General features: G+C 37.1%; 1 protein-coding gene across 2 annotated transcripts in view; it reads right to left on the minus strand.

Annotated features, from left to right (window-relative positions):
- Positions 1-21,960, minus strand: part of gabrb4 (gamma-aminobutyric acid type A receptor subunit beta4) — a 360,165-nt gene that overhangs the window by 110,331 nt on the left and 227,874 nt on the right. For both annotated transcript variants that reach the window (XM_039766518.1, XM_039766517.1), the window contains exon 4: positions 17,474-17,694. In XM_039766518.1, the coding sequence (XP_039622452.1) occupies positions 17,474-17,694 (221 nt within the window). The remainder of the gene's footprint in view (positions 1-17,473; positions 17,695-21,960) is intronic.

Below are 21,960 nucleotides of genomic sequence, written 5' to 3' on the forward strand. Positions count from 1 at the left end.
CATCATTCTCATTGTGTCAAACTGGCCCTACAAAGTAAACACGGATGTAGACAGCAGTGATGGTAATTTAGCATTATCCATTGTCTTGAGAGCATATCTGTGCAGCACTAGAAATCATACTTGAGGAATCCCTGTTGAGCTAAATGTTGAGAAGTCTACACAGAAGTCATACGAACTTCAGTTTGATTTGAAACCAGGTCAGAGCAGAGCACCATTCATCATGCAAGAGGTAGAGCAGAAATGATATACTTGCAACAAATATTTTGGCTACGCAAGGCAGTGATTAATTTACCTACTTTATATACAGAAAACATAGATAGATAGATAGATAGATACTTTATTAATCCCAAGATGAAATTCACATAACAGCAGCAGCATACTGATAAAAAAAACAATATTAAATTAAAGAGTAATAAAAATGGAAGTATAACAGACAATAACTTTGTACCCCCGGTGGAATTGAAGAGTCACACAGTGTGGGGAAGGAACGATCTGTTCAGTTTGTCAGTGGAGCAGGACAGTGACAGCAGTCTGTCGCTGAAGCTGCTCCTCTGTCTGGAGATGATACTGTTTACTGTTTTGATCTCCATGATTCACAGGAGCCTGCTCAGCGCCCGTCACTCTGCCACGGATGTCAAACTGTCCAGATCCGTGCCTACAATAGAGCCTGCCTTCCTCAACAGTTTGTCCAGGTGTGAGGTGTCCCCTTTCTTTATGCTGCCTCCCCAGCATACCACCGCATAGAAGAGAGTGCTCGCCACAATTGTCTGATAGAACATCTCCAGCATCTTACTGCAGATGTTAAAGGACGCCAGCCTTCTAAGGAAGTATAGTTGGCTCTGTCCTCTTGCACAGAGCATCAGTATTGGCAGCACAGTCCAATTTATCATCCAGTTGCACTCCCAGGTATTTATAGGTCTGCACCCTCTGCACACAGTCACCTCTGATGATCACGGGGTCCATGAGGGGCCTGGTCCTCATAAATCCACCACCAGCTCCTTGGTTTTGCAGCCCACGATACCAGTATCGTCAGAGAACTTTTGCAAGTAGCAGGACTCCGAGTTGTATTGGAAGTTCGATGTATATAAGCTGAACAGGACCGGAGAAAGTACAATCCCCTGTGGCACTCCTGTGTTGCTGACTACAGTGTCAGACCTTCAGTTCCCAAGACGCACATACTGAGGTCTGTCTGTAAGATAGCCCACAATCCATCCCAGCAGGTGTAAATCTACTTCCATCTCTGTCAGCTTGTCCTTAAGGAGCAGAAGCTGGATGGTGTTGAAGGCGCTAGAGAAGTCTAGAAACATAATTCTTACAGCACCACTGCCTCTGTCCAAGTGGAAGAGGGATCAGTGTAGCATGTAGATGATGGCATCCTCCGCTCCCACCTTCTCCTGGTATGCGAACTGCAGAGGGACAAGGGCGAGGCAGACCTGTGGCCTCAGGTGGTGAAACATGTCTAATTCCTGAAGACAACATTGCTCCGATTATTATTTCTGCAATGAGGATATGTTGAGTGACCATAACCAGGAACAAGACAAATGTGGAACGCAAATATTGCATATATTTATTATATTGTTATGCTTATTTTCAGCATTTTGTTTGTTTTCATTTCACATACTGTAGCAAAACTTGCTGGAAGTCTTACTGACTCTGTATTAATTACCAATAACAATAATTTAAAATACAACTTCATTAATTATTTTCAAACACTGTTGTCATTATAGGTAGAATAAAAACATACTGATTTTTAAAGTCAAACAAATTAAGTACTCTGCGTGTCATTGTAGTATTTTCGTGAAGTGCTTTTGTATGGTGTTCCAATTGAAAATTGCATGTACAATGAATGAATATTCCTAGCATGGGCAACTAGATGACATGTTTTTGTTTAATAAATTTCATGATTATCAAGAATATTTCATTTGCCAAAAGCATTAAAATCAAAAAGATAATATTGTAGTTTCTCAAGTAAGACACAAGATAGTGATTTAGATTTTTCTCTTGACCATTAACGCTGATGAGGAGATAGAGTTACACTCATTAAAAGCCATGGTGTTTTTTACAGTAATTATTTGCTTTCCTTTGCCAATTAATTCCCCTCTCTCGATATCTGAGGCCACTACTGCACTGATCAGTGCACTTTCTAGTGTGTTCCCTTGGGATTCCTCACTGATCTGTCCAGCTTTTCCTAATCAGGCTCTGCAAACTGCCAAGTGAAAGCCGTCAATACCCTTTGATCAATTTTTAGACAGGCTCGACGCTATGAACAAGTTACTTACTTTTTCAAATAGTAATTTTCAGAGTGATTACAAGATAATGCCAAGCAAGGAGAGTGGTTAAAATGCATTTGTCAGCAATCATTAAAAGACTGGCAAACTGGAAGCTTTTATTTTGTACAGTATAAGCTAACTGGGCCATAGGGGCCTTTAACCTGCCACTTCACACTTTGTTGTTCATCCAGCAATTGAAGAGTTTCCTTTATCACAGAAACAAAGCCACAGAGCCATTTACATGAAGTTACACCCTTTACTGATGTTTATGTGAGCCTATATCAAGATGTTAATCTGTTTTAAAATTCTGAACCATTCCTTAGAGACACGATGGGTAAACAGTCTTAGCTCAGGTAATGGTGAACTTAGTCAGAATTCGGGATAGCACAACAGCTTGCTACCCTGAACTTTTGCTCTAACAGTAGATGTGAGATATTGTTAATGACAGCAATCAAGTGGAGATCAAAGTTGATCTAAGTCTGTGATAATCTCTTTCTAGCACTGACCAGTTATTATCAACTGCTAGGCCTTAACTGCGTGCAATGAGTTGATATACTGTAGCTGATTCCAACAAAAGCAAAGATGGATTTCAATCAGGTCAGGGTGAAACATGGAAAAAGTCCACCCAGGCAGCAGTGCAAAGTACTACACCTCCATGATGCCCAGCCTCAATGGATAATAAAAATTTGGTGAGCTGATCGTCACTCAATCCTTTACATAATGCTGATGAGGCTATCAAAAAATTGGAAGGGCATCAGTAGCTGTATTCAGATGATGTCTCTGTGCCCGAGAATCAAATGCTACATCCAGCTTCATATACACTGAGAGTTCAAGGTCTTGAAAATCTCCTTAAAAACTTTATTAGAAACGTTGGACAACTTTTGCATTCCAACTTGAAGATTGTTTTGCCCTATTCTTTTTAAAAGGTTACACTGACCCAGAGAAATCTTTTATTGCTTACTTATGCCACATAAAAAATTTTGTTTGTATAGTAGAGATTGGAAACCCTTCCAAAATATGACAATCAGCTAACTGTTATCCAGCGCAGAGGACATGGACCCAACTGTGCTTGCTGCCCCACTGGCTTTCGTAAGAAGACACTGGCGATACCGTATCTTATCATATTAATGTTTGTCTTGAGAAAATACGTTGAGATAGATAATGATTTTAGTGAAAACTTCAAGTCTTGCCCTCCGTTGCTGAGGTGTTCCACTTGCACGTTGTTGAGCCGCGGCATTTGTTTCATTTTGACGTTGTGTCTTCATCTGTGTCATTAGCATGACGTCATTGTTGTGCTCTAGCGTTTGCTGCACACAGGTCTTTTGTAGTGAGAAGTGAGGAGTATGGAAGCTCCAAAAAAATGTAAAAGTGCATGCATGAGCCATTAGGTGGCTGTGGTTGAACGTGAGCAGAGCAGACTGCTCCATACACACACACACATACACAGATCTTTTGTTTATATGTGTCTAATGGTTTTACTCTACCTTTGCTAAACCATCAGACCCTAGAAGGTTAGAATTCCATTGTTGTGCTATGTCCTTCTCATTGGCCATTTTCCTTCATATGTAATCCACGTTAAACCTCTGGAAGCCCAGGTAGCTGCTTTAACTCTACATAGAGTTATAACCTACGTTTATAAAAAGTATTTTGGAGGAATACTATAAAAGGGGATTCTTCAACACTTCCAAATAAGTAAATAAACAAATAAATAATTCAATTGTTCACAATGCACATTATGTAACCACACAAGCTTTTCCTGAAATTCCCAATATGTAATTTTATTTGGAAGAATTAATGTAAGCTGAACTGTCAGATGCCAAAGTAATTACAGCAGTTAAGATACTACTCATTTTTATAAAGGTTTTACTGTAGAGAGCCACTGCAAATACCACTGCAATAATTTCAGAGTGCATTTATTACATGGTCGCCAACAGCTCATTATATTTGACAACACACCACAAAAAAAAGCAGTAGTGTCAGATTAGTGTTACTGGTTCAGTGCAAGTAGTACTCTCTGAAACATTATGCAGTTTGACAGGATAATATGATCAGTCCATGAATGTTATCCAGAACATGATCTTCATGTGACACAGTTTGATAGCTAGGAAGTCCAGATTACTTAGATAATAATACTCTGTTGCAAGACTGTTCTCAGGAAATTTGGCACATGAATGTATCAGATGTGAAGAGCCAAAGCGTCTAAATTCACTATGTCCAAAATAATGAGCATCGGCCTCTGCTTGCAAAGGAAGACAATTTACAAAAAAAGATGTGCTGTGGCAGACTGAGCTTTGAGATAATTAAAAGAGAATCAGAAATTTACCAGGTTTAAGCAAATTTATAAAATTGTTTTACAATATACATACATAACAGTAGTGAAGTTACTAATAAATCTGAAACAATTTAACAAATCCAACAAAATGTTCAATGTACTTCAATAAAATGGGAATTGGTCAACACTTTTTTGCTTCTAATATTATTTTGGGCTCATTTATTACTCCTAAGGAGAAATCTAGTATCCCACATAACATGACTAAATTTATAAGAAACTCACACTTCTCTCATTTCACATATTGTGGAAGCTATTGTTTCACAGTAAAAGAGGAATTTCACAAACATGACAAAGTGTTGTGTTTTAAATAGCTGTTCTATAGCAACAATATCCTAATCTGTTTATTGCAGATAAATTTATTAGGTGGTAGATATAGAGTTTTCGAATTTTTAGAGTCAGCCTGTCCTAATTGTTACCATTTCTTGTGTGTAATAAATAGCAAAGGGCAAAAGAAAAAATCAATGTCAGAAGATGCATGCCAATCTTGCAATCAGAATGTCTAAAGAGTTCTACTTTTTGTCAGGCTTTCATTATTTTTTATGCTATTTGAAGTAAAGTTTCCTAAAAGAACACTGAATCTAAGACATGACGCCACTTATTTAGTGTTTGTGCCTACTTTCTATTGCCCACCGTGATGGTACAACATATACATGTCTGTCAATGATCAAATTTTACATATTAAAAAAAGATTACATTTATTAGAAAAAGAATAGGAAATTAAGTGCACAACATAGCATTCTAGACAGATCCTGACACAAACTTGCTTCAGTTCAAGCTTACTAAAAAAGCCAATAATCTTGAATATAAACTGCAGCATAGCTCAGATCTCACAAAAGATACTGTATATACACTGCATTCAGGAAGTACTCAGACCCCTTCACTTTTTGCACACTTTATTTAAAATCACACAGAAATGACTTTAAATGGATAAATTTGCCATCTCTGCTTATCAATCTAACCAATATTTAGTGTAGCTTCTGAAAATATTAAAAATAAAAAGCTGAAATTCATATACTGTAAGTATTCAGACCCTTTGCTGTGGAACTCCAAAATGTGGTCATATGCATCCTGCTTACTTTATTTCTCCTTGTGATGTGTCTAGAACGAGACTGGAGTCCACATGTGGTAACCTGAATTGATGGGAAATTGCTTAGGAAGGGACACACCTGTGTATTTAAGGTCCCACAATCCACATGGCATATCAGTACAATAGCCAAGACATGAGGTCCAAAAGAACTCTCTGTAGACCTCCACAATAATATTGGGGTGAACCAAGGATCAGGATAAGGGTATAAAAACATTTCTAAATATCTGAGTGTTCCTAGGAGCACAGTGGATGCAATAATACTGAAACTGAAGAGGTCTGTTACCAACAGGACTCTTCCTAGAGTTTTTTTTCCCAATTTCAAATAGTATAAGACACCAGTTACCCACTGACTTAAAAGAGGTAGGGTAGGATTCTTCTCATTTAGCAAAATAGGTGTATGTGCTAAAGGTGTAGTAAAGGCAATTACAGTTTGTTTGTCCTTCTCCACTTTAAGCCCATCTGGAAGAACACCAAACACAGCTGTTAATGGATTAGGAGGGAAGTGACACCAAGGCTGTCTGATAGGTATTCAAAGATTTTTTGTCCAGAATGATGTTAATTTGGTGCATGCCCAAAACATGTGACTCAGTGAGACTGGAGCTCGATTGCAACGTTCGCAGGTGAAATCTTGTCCTGGATACATTTTGGACAATTTTAAATGAGATAAATGTGTTTGATACAATATTTTAAGTTGAATGATGGAGTGCTTTGCACATATGGAGCTAGATTGTATTCTATGAATGGCTGCCTTCAACAGTTTTTCTAAAATAATAACTGAAAGGTCTTTTCCCCACCGTACCCTGGGATCTTTGAAATGTTTTTTAAATATTGTTGAAATGCTATCCAAGTCTTCAAGACAGATAAATAATTCTTCTGGAATAGAAATATATAGAAGGTGAGGAAAATTGGACAGGTTCTGTTTAATAAAGTTTCCAGTTTAAAAATGTAGTGGAAAAAGTGTGTTGATGAGAAGTTAAATTTGAAGCTTAATGGTTTGTAGGATGCGAAGACATTATCTGTGTACAAATCTGAAATTGTTTTAATCCCGGACATTTTCCAAACATTAAATACTGTGTATGTTTCAGAGGGTAGATAAAGATGGTTGTCATGTAGACATGCAACCAATAAAATCTTCTCTGTCTTAAAGTGCTTCCTACATTAGTTCCATATTCTGAGTGAATGAAGGGCAATTGAATTTTAGTGTGTTGACGATAATTTGTATTTTCTTGGGGCACAAAGCAGGGAATATAAGGAAGAACTACAAGATTTTAATTCGATTGCAGACCAGGCTTGCATATATTTATCAATTTGTGTTGATGTCCAGGTCTTCATGGCTGATATATTTGCTATCCAGTAATAAAAGTGAAAATTAGGTAGTGCCATGTCCACTTCAGCTTTAGGTCATTGCGGAGTCGGCCGTTGGATGCGTGAATGTTTCAAATACCAAATGAGGTTATGATTGAATTTAATTTCTTAAAGAAAGATTTGTTAATGTTTATGGGGATGCATTGAAATAGAAATAGAAGCTTGGGAAGGACGTTCTACTTAACAGTGTGGATTCTCCCTGATAATATAAGATGGGGGTAGACCATGTATTCACGTCTTGTTCAATTTTTTCCATGCAAATGGCAAATGTTTTGTCGAAAAAGAGCTTATATTTACATGTGATATTTACCCCAAGGTATTTACACTGATCTGCTAAGATCAATGTAAAGGTATCCAGTCTAATATTGTGTGTAAAAAGCACACTTTTATTTAAATTGATTTTGAGTCCAGATATCTTTTGAAAATGTGTTAGTGCTTTTAGGACTGCTGGCATGAAATTTTGTGGCTCAGATATATACAGTACCACATCATCTGTATATAGTGATATTTTCTATTCAAGTTATATTGTTATTTATTTAATATTTACTGCATGTATTTTGCATTTTTTGTTTGCTATTGCTTCTTGTTTTCCGTGAGGAGAACTCCAAAAGATGAGTGTGATCAATGTCACTACTGAGGTGCCACCCTCAGCATTTATAACTTGGGTCTCTCAGAGGTTCATTGATTGTTGTAGAATTACAGTCATCATTTGTAAGCACTGCTTGGACTTTCTGGTCATTGTAGATTTTTGCTTACTTTTTGATTGTGACTTTCTGGTTAAATGACTGGACTTTTTGCCTTGAGTACTTTTTTAGGCATACTCTTTTGCTTCTCTTGCTTGTTTGTCCATTTTGTGCTTTTATATAAATAAATTCTTTATAAAGACTCTTTGTTGTCCTAGTTTTCTCATGTCAGAGATTTTATGGTCCTTCAAAGGTATTTTTGAGTATCATTGAATATTTTTAATTTTAAAGGCCTAACTTCTATGTTGGGCCTGTCTTGGTCTTTAAAGCCTGCCTGTTCAGTTTGAGCTCAGGTTGTCTTGGGTGAGCCCTATCTTGGGGTCAGATTGAGTGATTTTCTGCTCTGCGTTTAGGGTTAATTTCAGGTTTGTTCACTTTTATCACCATCTTGTTTGCTGCAATTCACAACAAATATCTCTTACATTTGTTGAACATGTTCTTTGTCAGTTGTGGCAATTGTATGTCTGAGATCTATGATATTATGCATGGGGTGTCACTGGAATCTGCTCTGGGCCCCTTATTATTCTCAATATACATGCACCTATTAGGCCTGATAATTTCAAAACATAAAGCGAATTGTCAGAGTTATACAGAATTTATATAGATTTGTCGATAGCACCAGATGAAAATGAGGCTCCAGATCTTCTTATTCAGTGTCTTATCAGCATCATCAAATGGATGAGTAATAATTCTTTAAATTTAATGAGGAAAGAAACTGAAATTGTATTTATTGGCAGTAAACACAAAAGTGAGGACCTCAGAAAGAAACTAGGCCATCTTCCTTTACAAATAAGGTCAGAAGAATCTCAGCATCATTTTAGATTCAGAGCTAAATTTCAAATCACACATTATGTATATTACTAACACTGCATTCTTTCATTTTGCACAAGATAAATTTTTATATCAATGCAAGATGCTAAAAAGTTAATACATTCTTTTGTCTTTAGCTATCTAGATTATTGCAATGCACTCCTATCAGGATTAATAAAAATGATGTAAGTTGACTGCAGTTTGTCCAAAATGTAGCAACAAGAATTAAAAAGGGAAATTTGAGCATATCTCACTGACTTTAGCATCATTACACTGGTTGCCTGTGCCTTTTAGGATTGATTTTAAAATGTTTTACTTTTAATTGCAAATTATACTCTAAGCCAGGAATGGACAACTCCGACCCTGGAAAGCTGCAGTGGCTGCAATTGTTATTCCATCCCAGTTAGAAGCCAATCCTCGCCAATAACAGATCTTTGTTAGAGTTTTAACTCTGCCTTGTCAGTTCATTCCTAAATCACAGATTTTTTTTCATTTCTAATGATATATGTATCATCCAAGTGATTTGAAGTCTAAAACAGATGAGCAATTTTCACTTCTTCACTTTCTCTTCAGTTTCCTTCTCAGTGCTTAATTAAACCAAGTAGTGAACGAAGAAAACACACAGGTGGAAATGGAGACAAGGTAAATAAAGAACTGCTGGTTCCTTTGTCATTTGCATCTTTTTTCTAATAAGGAGCCAGTAAAACAGTGAATGCCACTGTTTATGACTAAAAAAAGCATTTAAGAGTTCAAAATCTTAACAAGCGAGACAACTAAAATTAAGCAGAAAAATGTAAATTGAGCAATAAATGACTTCTCATGAAGCAATTGGGTTGGAACGAAACCTGCAGCCCTTCAGGACCGATGTTGCTCAGCCCTAATTTAAAGAGTCTGAGTCTTAAATAGCAAATAAATGAAATGAAGTTAATTACTAGCAAAAACTAGTCACTAGCATAGCTATTTAATACGAAGGATAAAGAAAATGAAAATTTCAACTGGTATCTTACGAGACTATTATACATGTCATATAGAGTGTACTAACTTTTTCCTTCCTGGTCTGGTTTGGGGGACTGTCTGTGACTAACAAAAAATAAACATAGAAACATAACCTAATCGGGTACTGATGTCTGAGTTAATTGCTGATGATAGCCAAGCTGCTCATACGTTCTAGTGCCAGGGATGACCTCAAGTATGTCTTGATGAGCTTAAGTTTTGAAAAACAGGTAACTGGGAGGGTTGCTTCAATCCACAGTGTGATTCATAAATTTGGATTCAATGGTATTTAATGGCAATGATATACCATTTGATTTGGTTCCTTTATTAATGAAAGCCTAATTAATAATAATAATAATAATAATAATAATAATAATAATAATAATAATAATAATAATGGAATCAGGTGTGCTGGTACTCTTTACTTGATACAGCCAACAGTATCACTTGTAACATGATACAAATACAATCCATTTTATTTAATACTACAACTACCACTACTACTATTACTGTTTCTATTAACAATATAAAATATTGCTACTACTACTACTACTATGAAATGAAAACTACAAATACTACTACTGGTTGGCATGGTCATGCAGTGATAGAGCTGATGCCTCACAGTAAGAAGACCAGGGTTCACATCCCAGGTTCTCCCTTAGTGGAGTTTTCATGAATTCCCCGTGTCTGCATGTGTTTCTTCCGAGTACTATGGTTTCCTCCCACAGCCCAAAGACAAGCAAGTTAGGTAGACTGGTGATACAAAATTGGCCATGTGTATCATTAGGGTGTGTGTGTGTGTGTTTCTGTGTGTATACCCTCGATGGTACCTAGTATACTGTCATGGGTTTGCTTCTGCCTTGTGCCCTACACTAGCTGGGATAGGCTACAGCACCCCCGATCCTGTTCAGGACTAAGCAAGTCAGAAAATGACTAATACTACTACTGAACATGCTTAATAAACTTGCTTAATGTAGTAAATACTGGGCCAAAATGAAGTTTAATATTTACAGTAGAAAAAATTGTACATGTGAATATATCACCTACACTTACGAATTTTTGTAAACTTTTGTTTTGGCCTTCCAATTACAGTAGATACCAATAAAGCTTTAACTAAATCAGTAATGTTAGCTGCTAATAAATTGAACCAGCTTTTGAAGTTAATCTGAGTTAATGCTCTTTTTGAATGTCAAAGTTGTGGTGTGGTGCTTTTCCAGAATACAGCTTATAACTAGTAAGAAACTAGTATAGTAAGAAATTAATAAACATGTCCTCAATGCAACAACACTTGGAGCACATCATACGTCAAGTAAAGTTAACAGACTTTAACAATGTGTAGTGGTCCTGAGGTTGATATGGCAGTAAGAAATAATCCTCAGTTATGCGTCAGCTAGGTACTGTAACATCAGATAATATCTGTTAAACACTTGATATCAAAACAATCACATACAATGTTACTCCATTGTTACTCCAGTAAACCACTAGCTTTAGTGTAGTGGCAATTAATGTAATGTTAGCTAGCTTACTGGAAGTTTGACAAATTTAGATTTTTAAACGTGTAGCATAAGCTACTTTTTCATACTTTTGGTTTTTTTTTTCTTTTCTGTGTTCCAAACTGGTGTTGAACTGAAGCCAAGTCTCTGCTCGTTAATGGAAAATTATTGCAACAGATGACTGTCAAGGAAAATTAATTTGACAATTCAATAAACAGCAATAACCCCAAAAGAGTCAAGCTGTGGACCTCCAGTGCTCTGCGCCATTGAGAATGTTGTTGCTTTCTGTTATACATCAGTGATTTTATGCGATACACCAAGTTACACTATGGTTAAGATTAGGGTTGTGGGAGGAGTTATCTGACTCAAGTCAAGTAAACTGAGTGAAACTAGTAATTCAATTGGCTGTCCAGTGGAGCTGCTGAATTACACAGCATTTTCCCAAAGCCCCCATCATAGCCCCCACACACACTGTATGATCTGCATATAAGAAGGGGAGACTCTGACAACAACAAAAAAAACACAAAGAAAAGATAAAATTGTAAAAGATTAGACACCCTACTTAAATAATTATTTACAAATTTTATCTTCTGGGAAGAGACACTTGCTGTCAAAATTTATAAGATTTAGAAACAGAAACAGTTTTACACCTTCTGAAATAAGACTTTTAAAAAGGCTAAATTCAATTTTGTTGAAATAATACATTACTCTAGAATTCTGTTTTAATGTATATTAATACATTACTAATATGTTTTTTATTGCATGCTTTGTATGTAGGAAGGTTTTGTTTTATGTTGCTGACCAGATCAAAGCAAATTTCCACTTGTGGACAATAGAGGTAAACTTACTAAAAGATAACTACTACACAATGTAAAAATGCAAGATTCAACATCATTATCCCTTTTTTTCCAGGTTTACTCAGGTTAGCTGTTTGCCCACCAAATAATTTCTATCCATAATCCTGGGTGTCCTTTGGGTTGAAAACTATTCTTTCATACCATAGGACATGACTTCCAACCACATAATTTCTGGCCTTCCTCTGGGCCTCATCCCTTACATCTTCAAAAAGGTGCACCTCTTCATCCCATCATCCTCTGCCTTTCGCTCCACAAGCCCAAACCAACACCTACTGCCTCCATACCAAGTTTTTCTCTTAACTTGGCATTTACCATCCTCTTGAGCATGACACTCCTCATCACCTTAATCATTCCCATTACTGTTCTTTCCAGCTTTGCTTCATATTCCACTTTCATCAGCCATGTCTCACAAACACAGGGGATATAATTCCTTGCCCAGCTTTCCTAAACTTAACACTTCAATTCCAGCAAAGTCCAACCTGCTAACAAGTTAGCAAATTTCTTTCAGTCAGTTTTGGCCAGTTAAACTACTGCCTGAGAACACTGTGCAGTAGAGCAGCAGCCAAGGAACCTTTCTTTTTTCCACTTTTAGAAGAGGATGCAAGAATTTCTTGCAGTCTGCAACATGTTCTTATCCCATTCAGGAAAAAAAACATTGCATAGAACAGGAAACTTGGTAAGAATAGTCCAGGTGAAGAGAAAGAGACAGGGGTTGGGAGCATAGGCTGATAGGGTGTTGCCAAACCCACCACACAATGAACCAACTGGACTGGGTTCTGAATGCAGGGGGTGACACCGCCGCACTACACTGGAACATTGTGAGGGTTTTTTTTACAGTGGCTGGAGTGCCAATCCTGCCACCAACACCTAAGTTTTCCCTGAAAGTTGAAGGACCTGGATGCAGATTAACATCATACCCAGGACGAAGCAATTGCAAGTAAAGGGCCTTGCTCATGGGCCTAATAGAGTAGGGTCACCTCTGGCTATTATGGGATTCGAATCAGCAATCTTCCGATTTCTGGCGCAGATCCCTAGTGTCAGAGCCGCCACTCCGATGAGAAAGAAAAGGTTAAAAACATAAAGTCACAAAGGGGTTAATGGAACAAATTTCAGCAAAGAGGTTTCGACCTTAGGAAAGATAATGCAGCAAGCACTAACCTGCCCCAAATTTCACCTTTATGAGAGCTATGGAGATGAGGCAAAGTGTGCAAATCTGTTGCATAGCAACCAAGCAGACATCCTGTAAACTTTAAAAGAAATGAGATTCTCAAGCCAAACAATTCATAGTATTACTGCTTGGATGAAAGATGCTTCATACCCCTGCTTTTACCATGAAACTCAAGTTACTGCTTACTGTCCAGAGACATTCAGGATATTTAGACATTTCCAGTGTTTACAGTACGCCCTCTTCAAATGATTGGCACCTGTTGTGAGATTCAGCTCCTATGCAACCAACATTAAATGGGATAATCGGTTTGAAAAATAAATGGATAGGATTAGCAATGTGGGATTTCCTGTGTACTGAGGGATGCTTTTTATTTGTTTTCTGTTTAATAATCTCATTAAGTAGAAGACAAAAAACCTTATTTCAAATCCCTCTACTCCTTCACGCATTAAGTACTATGCATGAACCATCCTACTAATTTCATATTGCAATAATTTGCTCTCCATGGCAACTATTGCAGGTAACTGGCTGCTTGCCCCCACATATAAAAATCAATCTTTAGAAACAAAGGAAACACTAAATATATGCAACTGAACATTGTTAAATTTCTATAAATAGATTGCAGCTGTCCACTATGTGAATAATGTACCGTAATACTGAAAAAGATACATTGGAGCTGAAAGAGGGTTTGTATAATATAGGACAGGAGGTGCACTGGCAATGGCAACTCTTGTGACCTTACTAGTAATACTGGTTTGCTATGCCCCATAATTATAAAAAGGGGCAGCATGGAGTTAAAAGTGATACACTTGTCCAGTGTGCTGTCAAATCAATATTTAACAGGGCTGTCTCATTCTCTTTTAGATAAAAGGAAACCTCAAGGCACTGGTTCTTGGGAGACTCATTCAGGCCATCCTGGCACACAGGGACGGGGGGATAGAAAATTGTGTGGTAATAGGTGGCAGTAATGAAAACTTTTAAGTTGTACCCATTATAATGAACAAACAATGTTTGGAGTGCATGGATCTGAAGTGGGATCTATAGGGATATTTGGGGCTGTTGGGGGAAGGCTACAAGGACAATTCCAAGAGGTTTTTAAAACCATTTCTGACCTTGCTAGCTACTACTTTTGATTTCCCTGGAAATAACTCCTGGCTTGAGGTTAAAAGCGCCATCTTGTCATTCATTAGTTAAGCTTGGATCCAGGAGGACTGCAGTTGGAAACATTCTGAGGGTTAAGAGTAAGGAAGGCAATAAAAAGGATGGAAAAGTAGGAGGTGAAAGCAAGAGCAGATCTGAGAAACTCATTAGTAGGTAGGCAAGTCGGCATTAAGGCTCAATGGAAATGGGGGCAGTACGGTAAAAGGGTTTTGCTTACATCATCTTCAGTCTCCAATATCCCGTGTCTTTCTGTTATGATTATTAGGTTATACAACCTTGTTTTAAAACTATGGCCTCCTTGGTGTTATTTGGGTTAGGGGTGACTGCAGAACACCTTTATAATCGAGAAGAACTTATGTTACTTTTAAAATATATTGGAAGAGTTAGTTAGGACCACTCACACACAAAGTGTTAATGGAATTGTATAGGCCTATGGAAACCATATGATACAGGGATTAGCCTCTCACTTTGACTGTGTGACTTACTGATAGCATTACAAATGACAATCGCTAATACCCTGCACCGATGATAGTCATGGCCTCTTGTAAAAAGGGCTTCTGACTGCAGCTACAAATTGTAAAAAATGACAAACTACCAAAATAGGCCTGCACTGTATAACAAACTTCTTGCTTTATCAAAGAGGAGAAAGTGTCGACATGTTTGACATTGGTTAGACATGCAAGTAAGAATTTCACTGGACTTCTTTACTGTAGTGGTTCAACCACACCTAGAGTACTGAGTGCACTTTTGGTCTCCAGGCTACAAGAAAGACATATCAACACTTGAAAAAGTCCAGAGAAGAGCGACTAGGCTGACTCCAGGGCTACAGGGGTTGAGTGATGAGGGAAAGTTAAAGGAGCAGAGCCTTTTCAGTTTAAGCAAAAGAAGACTAAAGGAGACATGATTGAAGTGTGTAAAATTACGAAAGTAATCAGCACAGTAGATCAAGCTTGTCACTTTAAAATTAGTTAATCAAGAACACGGGTATATTTAATACAAACATTTCAAAGTTTTTCATTACACAGAGAACCACAGACACATAGAATATGTTACCAAGTAGTGTGGTAGACAGTAGAAGTTAACGCACTTTCAAAACTCGACTTGATATTATTTCGGAAGAATTAAGTGGATAGGACTGGCAAGCGTTGTTGGGCTGAATGGCCTGTTCTTGCCTAGACTGTTCTAATGTACAGCACTGTGTACTATCAAACCGATAATTTCTTAATACATTTGAAAACACGTCAATATATATATATGCACACTCTACTGCTCTTTTATCAATTTGTTATTGTTAGTTTCCCTAATTTTTAATTACCTAAAGATGGCTATCTTGCTGAGATTTCATTGTGACAGGGACGTGTTTATGTATGTGCAGGCTCAAGTATGCAGTCCTACAGTAGCAACACAGCACATGTGTACAAACAATTGGAATCACAGTGGCCTTTGTCTTTCTCTATGAGAACCTAACAATTGAAGGAATCCATTTTTCTGGTCCTGCAAGAGAGAAGCTGTTTTTGTCATTTTTTATTTTATTAGTGTTTGTTATTTGCATTTATTTTTGCTTTGTTCTTAATCATGTATTACTTTGTGCTCTTGTTTATTTTTCCTCTTACTTTCCTTTAAATCTTTCACATTTTCATTTTTAGGTATGTGTTGTTTGTTACGTCTTTAGGAGCTACACCTACTCTGGCAATGTTGGGCTAGCTGAGTAAAGTGGGCTCTCACAAAAGGACACAGCACAGCTCTTTTTCCAGCCCAGATCATGAGCTGTTTATTCTACAGTCACTCTACTGCTAAATCATCTGTGGTGAGTCAATTGTAGGACTTAAAGACATATTTATTAATTTTGCATCTGTTCATTTCTCACACCATTAGAATCAAACCAAATATTCATTTATTCTTCAGAATCTTTAATAAATTACTGTGACCCTTAGCTCACATACAGCGGTCCTCAGTGGCCGAAGGTTTTTGCTTTAACCAAATTTTTAATTAGAACCCATTTTGTTTTACTACTAAAGCAATATTTTTTTGATAAACTCATTTGTTATGATTCAGAACTCTTAATTGTGCATTTTAATTTCAAAAAGTTGCATTTACATTTTAATTGTTGCCTGTTTTTTTTAACCCACCATTAGTTAATAATGAGAGACAAATGACAAAGGAACCATCAGCTCAGGTGGCACAGTGGTGCAGTGGTAGCACTGCTGCCTCGCAGTAAGGAGACCTGGGTTCCTCCCTGCATGGAGTCTGCATGTTCTCCCCGTGTCTTCGTGGGTTTCCTCCAGGTGCTCCGGTTTCCTCCCACCATCCAAAGACAGGTGCAGGTTAGGTGCACTGGCGATCCTAAAGTGTCCCTAGTGTGTGCTTGGTGTGTGGGTGTGTGTGTGCCCTGCCCGGGATTTGTTTCCTGCCTTGTGCACTGTGTTGACTGGGATTCGATCCAGCAGACCCTCGTAACCCTGTGTTAGAATATAGCGGGTTGGACGATGACTGACTGACTGACCATCAGCTCTTCAAGTAATGAGCTTCCATTTAAACCTGTCTATATGCAGCATGACATATCTGTGTTAATACAATGTGTTGAAATAAATGAGGGAGAAGGGAAAGGATCAAGAGGTACAAGTCTGTTTTTGGGAGACTCAGGTTATGGATAATGTTCCCAGAAAATGAAAAATTTACAATGTGATAGATAAAGATTTGTCTTGGAAATAGTGAGAAGTCAAGCAAAATGGCACCTTTTATTGGCTAACTAAAAAGATTACAATATGCAAGCTTTCGAGGCAACTCAGTCCCCTTCTTCAGGCAAGATGTAATCTTGCTCCTTCTTGGAAGATAGAAAGTTAAATACCAAGTTTCATTATCTGTTAGACCTGGCTTCTAATTGTGAAACTTATTAGAATGAAAACGGGCACCCAGGTCTGGAGTTAATCAAAGAAGGAAATGAAGGTTTAATTCCCAAGACAACTTCAAAGAGTAAGATGTTGTTCTAGGATCATTTCCCTAAAGTATTAAATTGTATAAAACTGGCTATACAATCTTCATTTAAAATTATTCAGAATCTTTTGATTTATGTACTGGGGCACCTCATTCTAATAAATACTTCACTGAACATGGAACAATAATGTTCGTTAACATTGCCAGTTTTAATTTTGGTCAAAAAAATAGAAAAACAAATACAAGAAAATGCAGATGATTACCTCAGCCCATATAACACAGTTCCATCCGGATGAAGCCGAATCATTCTGTTTTTCACTGTTACTCCATGAAGGAATGACTTTTTGTCATTTAGGAAGTAGGTATCTGGGAGCCACAGTTGATCAGCAACACGGTTGTCCAATGTAAGGTTCAGTGAAAGTGCGGTATATGCTAAGCGCTTGTCTCTCCAGCTTTGTTGGAAATACATTGTAATCGTGTAATCCTGTGGAGTGAACAGCAAAAACAAGTTTGGTTAATTTATACTGCATCATACAGTACTCACATTGACTAAAACTAAGAAGCAAATTATTTCAAATCAAAAGAACTTAAATTCTGTACCGATTAACTGTAAATGTTATAGGAAGAACCAAATACAGAAAATGAACAAGAATACAATTAAAGCAACATAACATGTCTGCTGCGTAACTTGCTGTAAAGTTTATTTCTGAAAATAGTGGAGAATAGGTTAATCTTAAATTTAGATCTAAATTAAGAAGCAAAATCAAATTGGTGAGACTAGACAAAATAAAAATAAATCCAAACAAATTCTGAAAATCTTTAAAATCATCACAACAGATTAACAAAAGACAAAACGATACTTTTGACAGATGTATTCATCTCTTTTTAAACCAGTTTACATACAGTACAGCCACCTTCCTCACATATCAACTGTACAGCTCTAAGATGATGGTTTGTACAGCCCGGGGATATAAAAAATACTTTAATTTTATTTTATATCTCAATATTGTTAGTAAAGGGACAAATAATATATTATGCTATTTAAAATTTTGTTGATCGTGTTTTCAGAAACAGCTTTTCATTACTGGATTCCTATATTCCTGTCTGCACCTGTAATTCATGAGAAGTACACACCCTTGTGGATTCCTTTGCCAGAAATTTGTAGCTTATTTCCCACCTTATTTGGCCCTAAGGCAGTCCCTTTAAACCAAAAAGAACTCCTTTCTGGGGTTATGGCTTGAAATCAAATATGCAATATAATGTTTATTATTTTTTCAGTACAGGCTAATGGAAGGCTTATAGTGGCAACAATGGGTGATACACAATGGGCGATCCACAGAAACCAACACTGAACAGGAAACAATCATTCATATAGCAAATTAACTAATAGACAGGTGAGCCACTTACAAAGTGGCTTCAGACAGTTGATGCCACTGAGAAACAGCATTATTCTTTAAAAGACATGACAAGACAATAAACAGAACAAATCTATATTAGGTAGAAATCACAAAAAGGAAGGCAATGTAATTTGATACAATTGATTTCATTATGTTTAAGTGTTTTTTGTTCAACGTGGTAGATAGGAATAACAGAAAAAGGAGAGGAAACCTGATAATCATACAGTTGAATATACAAAAAAAAAAGAAAGAGAACAAAGTGAAAAGTAAACAAGGATGCAAAAAACTTGGAAAATAATGCTTAATCAGGGTTATTACCTATAACTAAAATGATTAAAAAACATTTTGTTAATGAAAATAAAACTAAAAGCTGAGTGCAAACTGAAAACTAACTGAAATATAATTTAAAAAGGTAGAAATTAAAATGTTTCAGTTTTCAAAATAAACTGATTTCTGTTGTTCGACATTTCTTCTGAGGTGTGTGTGTGTGTTTTAGCATGCTCACCATTACACAGTAGCACACAAAGAAGCAAATCAGGAAACTCCATGGCCAAAATTTAACAAAAGCGACATGACACAATGCCTCTACTCTCAGTAATCAGCTATTAAAACTTGGTATAGAAAGCTCATCTTTAGAAATCCTTTGAAAATTGATATTAAAATGACCCCAGTAGTCTATCTATGTCCATCCCTTGCAAACGCTATTCATGCACAGTTTGACTTGTTAAACGTGGCAAAGCAAAGGTCAATAACCACATATTTCAACAAATACCCCTGATTTGGAGAAGAATGCCCTAACATCTAATCTGAACTCAAGTTGTTAAAAGTCAGGCTGGGGCCACAGAGACAGCTGTTTAGAAAAAAATAAGTCCACCATTAAAATGACAAATCTAGTAACAATTAGAATGTTAAAATCATGTTGTTTTGCAAACACTAATGAAGCCAAATCAATATTCCTTAGAATGGAAAGTAAAATGTGAAAAAATTAAAAGAATACATAGCATATATTTAAGTAGTATGGAAGCCAAAAAGAAGCAGTACTGGAAGCAAAGTGATGGTATGGAAGCGAACTGGAAGTGGAAGTATTATCCAGTTACGAGTAATTACTTCAGATACGGTCAGTTCAGTTCAATGACTAATTCTGGATTAGTACACAAATTAACCTAATAACAAATAGTGATCACTTGTGTGAGGGTCCTTGAAAATAACAGAAATAAAGGCTGTTTTACATGTATTCTGAAATAATGGAGTAGTCTTCAGTTGACATGGCTGGTTTTACGAAGGTAACTTTTCCGTTAGGAAAATGTAAAAATCAGGAGTGAGAGATCTGAAAAGTTAAAGCATCAGGAGTTTGTGGCATTTGAAATTTGATTTACTCTGAAATATTCATTAATTATTACTCTTCATTAGTTGTTATTAACCATTACATTTCCTCCATACACTGATGCAAAAGTAAAATCTGACAACAGCAAATATCACAAATTTGACAAAGTGAATTTGTGTAAATAAAAACAACTTGACATTTGACATTTAGTATTTACTAATTCATGACATTAATATAAACATTAATTTTTTTTAGTATTAATTTTAAGCAGTATTTATTTTTCTGTTATGTCAGCGACAGTAAGATCACTAAGATAGGCCATGATTACAGGAGTATATAAACTTATAAACCGTGTGCTGAAAACTCCCTCCAGGCCATTAAGAGCTCACCCATTTGCTGTCACATTCAGGGGAAATGCACCTCTGTCACAAATGAAATTTAGTCCCTGATGTCAGTTTGGACAACGCATTAGAGGGATTCGATCATGAATGAATGTATGCATGGAAAACTTTACTTGTTAAAAAAATATATATATGCTTGTGGCCAGCATTCAATATTGCATGTCCAGAATGTGATTTTCCTTTTAAGACTATGGAGAACAAAGTTGTCATTTATAGCTATTTTAAATCAGCTTTGAATGATTTTGAATAATCTAGTTGTATGTGCCTTGTGTGGGCCTATAACCTGCAGGAGGAGCCTTAAATATCCAGTGTATTATGACTTGGGCATAAGTGGTAGACTGATCTCTTACTACTAAAACTGACCTTACATACATGAAATGTGTCCTCTCTAAAGGAAAAAGAAACCCAAGCTAGTGGAGGTAGAAAGGTACCATTTAGATATAGTCGCGCTAACCCTCAACACACAGCATGGATTCTGTAACCAAACTCTAGCAGAAAGGCTAGACTCTATTCCACTCTGGAGTTGCCAAGGGTGTAGGCTCATCACGTGTATTTTGACGAAAAGTGGACAAAAAAATCACCTCCCTGTGACTTCGAGTTGGGGGCATGGGGGTTGGAGTATTTGGCCTTCTCAGAGACCTTGGGAAAAGTGCCATACGGTGCTCCCGCTGGGTACTCTATTGTTCTACTAGAGGACTTTAATGTTCATGTGGGAAAAGACAGTGAAATTTGGACTCAAGATGAACCAGGGTGGTATTGTGTTATTGGACTTCTGTGCTAGTGATCTTGTTTGAGCACAAGGATGTTCATTAGTCTGCTTGGCAATAAATCACCCTACTCTGTAGGTCGACGATTGATTTTGTAGTCTTGTCATCAGATTTACAATTGCCGGATAGACCAGTCCAGCTGCAGGGCAAGACAGTCTGAAGCCTTGGACAGATTAAGCGACCACAGACATTCTGAGGCCCATAAGCTCATGTCCTTGTAAGACCTGTCAGCAGCATCTCTTTTGGCTCCCCCCACTTTTCTGGAACCAATCCCGTTTCGCTGATGTACTAATGCCTACTGTACATGCATGTCAATTTCAATTCTTTTTAGTTCCTGCTCTCAAACAAAATGATTTGGTAGTTTAGAGGCCTGTGTATTCAACATTTATTCCATCCAACCATCCATTATCCAACCCGCTATATCCTAACACAGAGTCACGGGGGTCTGCTAGAACCAATCCCAGCCAACACAGGGCACAAGGCAGGAACAAACCATGGACAGGGTGCCAGCCCACTGCAGTCAACATTTATTAAACTTCTAAACTATTTAGATGTCAAAGTTCTGCATCCAAAACAAAACCGCAGAATGTATGTGTCTTTTGAGTTTTTTGTGTGAAAAAAATAAAATGAATCAATTTTCTAGGTAAAGCAACACATCACATTAAAAGTGTCTACTGAATCCAATTAGTAAATTATTTAATTGTACAGCAATGCAAGAGGTGAAAATAAAAGTCGCGGTGTTTCTCACATGGATATAAACAGGTTCCAGGCCTCACAGTTTGTGAAGTGATCTGTGGAAGGCCTAAAACTGTTCTGACTGCAGCTGGATACTTCTAGCTGGGAACATCTCACAGATCTTCC

This window comes from Polypterus senegalus, chromosome 10 (assembly GCF_016835505.1).
Source record: "Polypterus senegalus isolate Bchr_013 chromosome 10, ASM1683550v1, whole genome shotgun sequence".
NCBI classification, from domain to species: Eukaryota; Metazoa; Chordata; class Cladistia; order Polypteriformes; family Polypteridae; genus Polypterus; species Polypterus senegalus.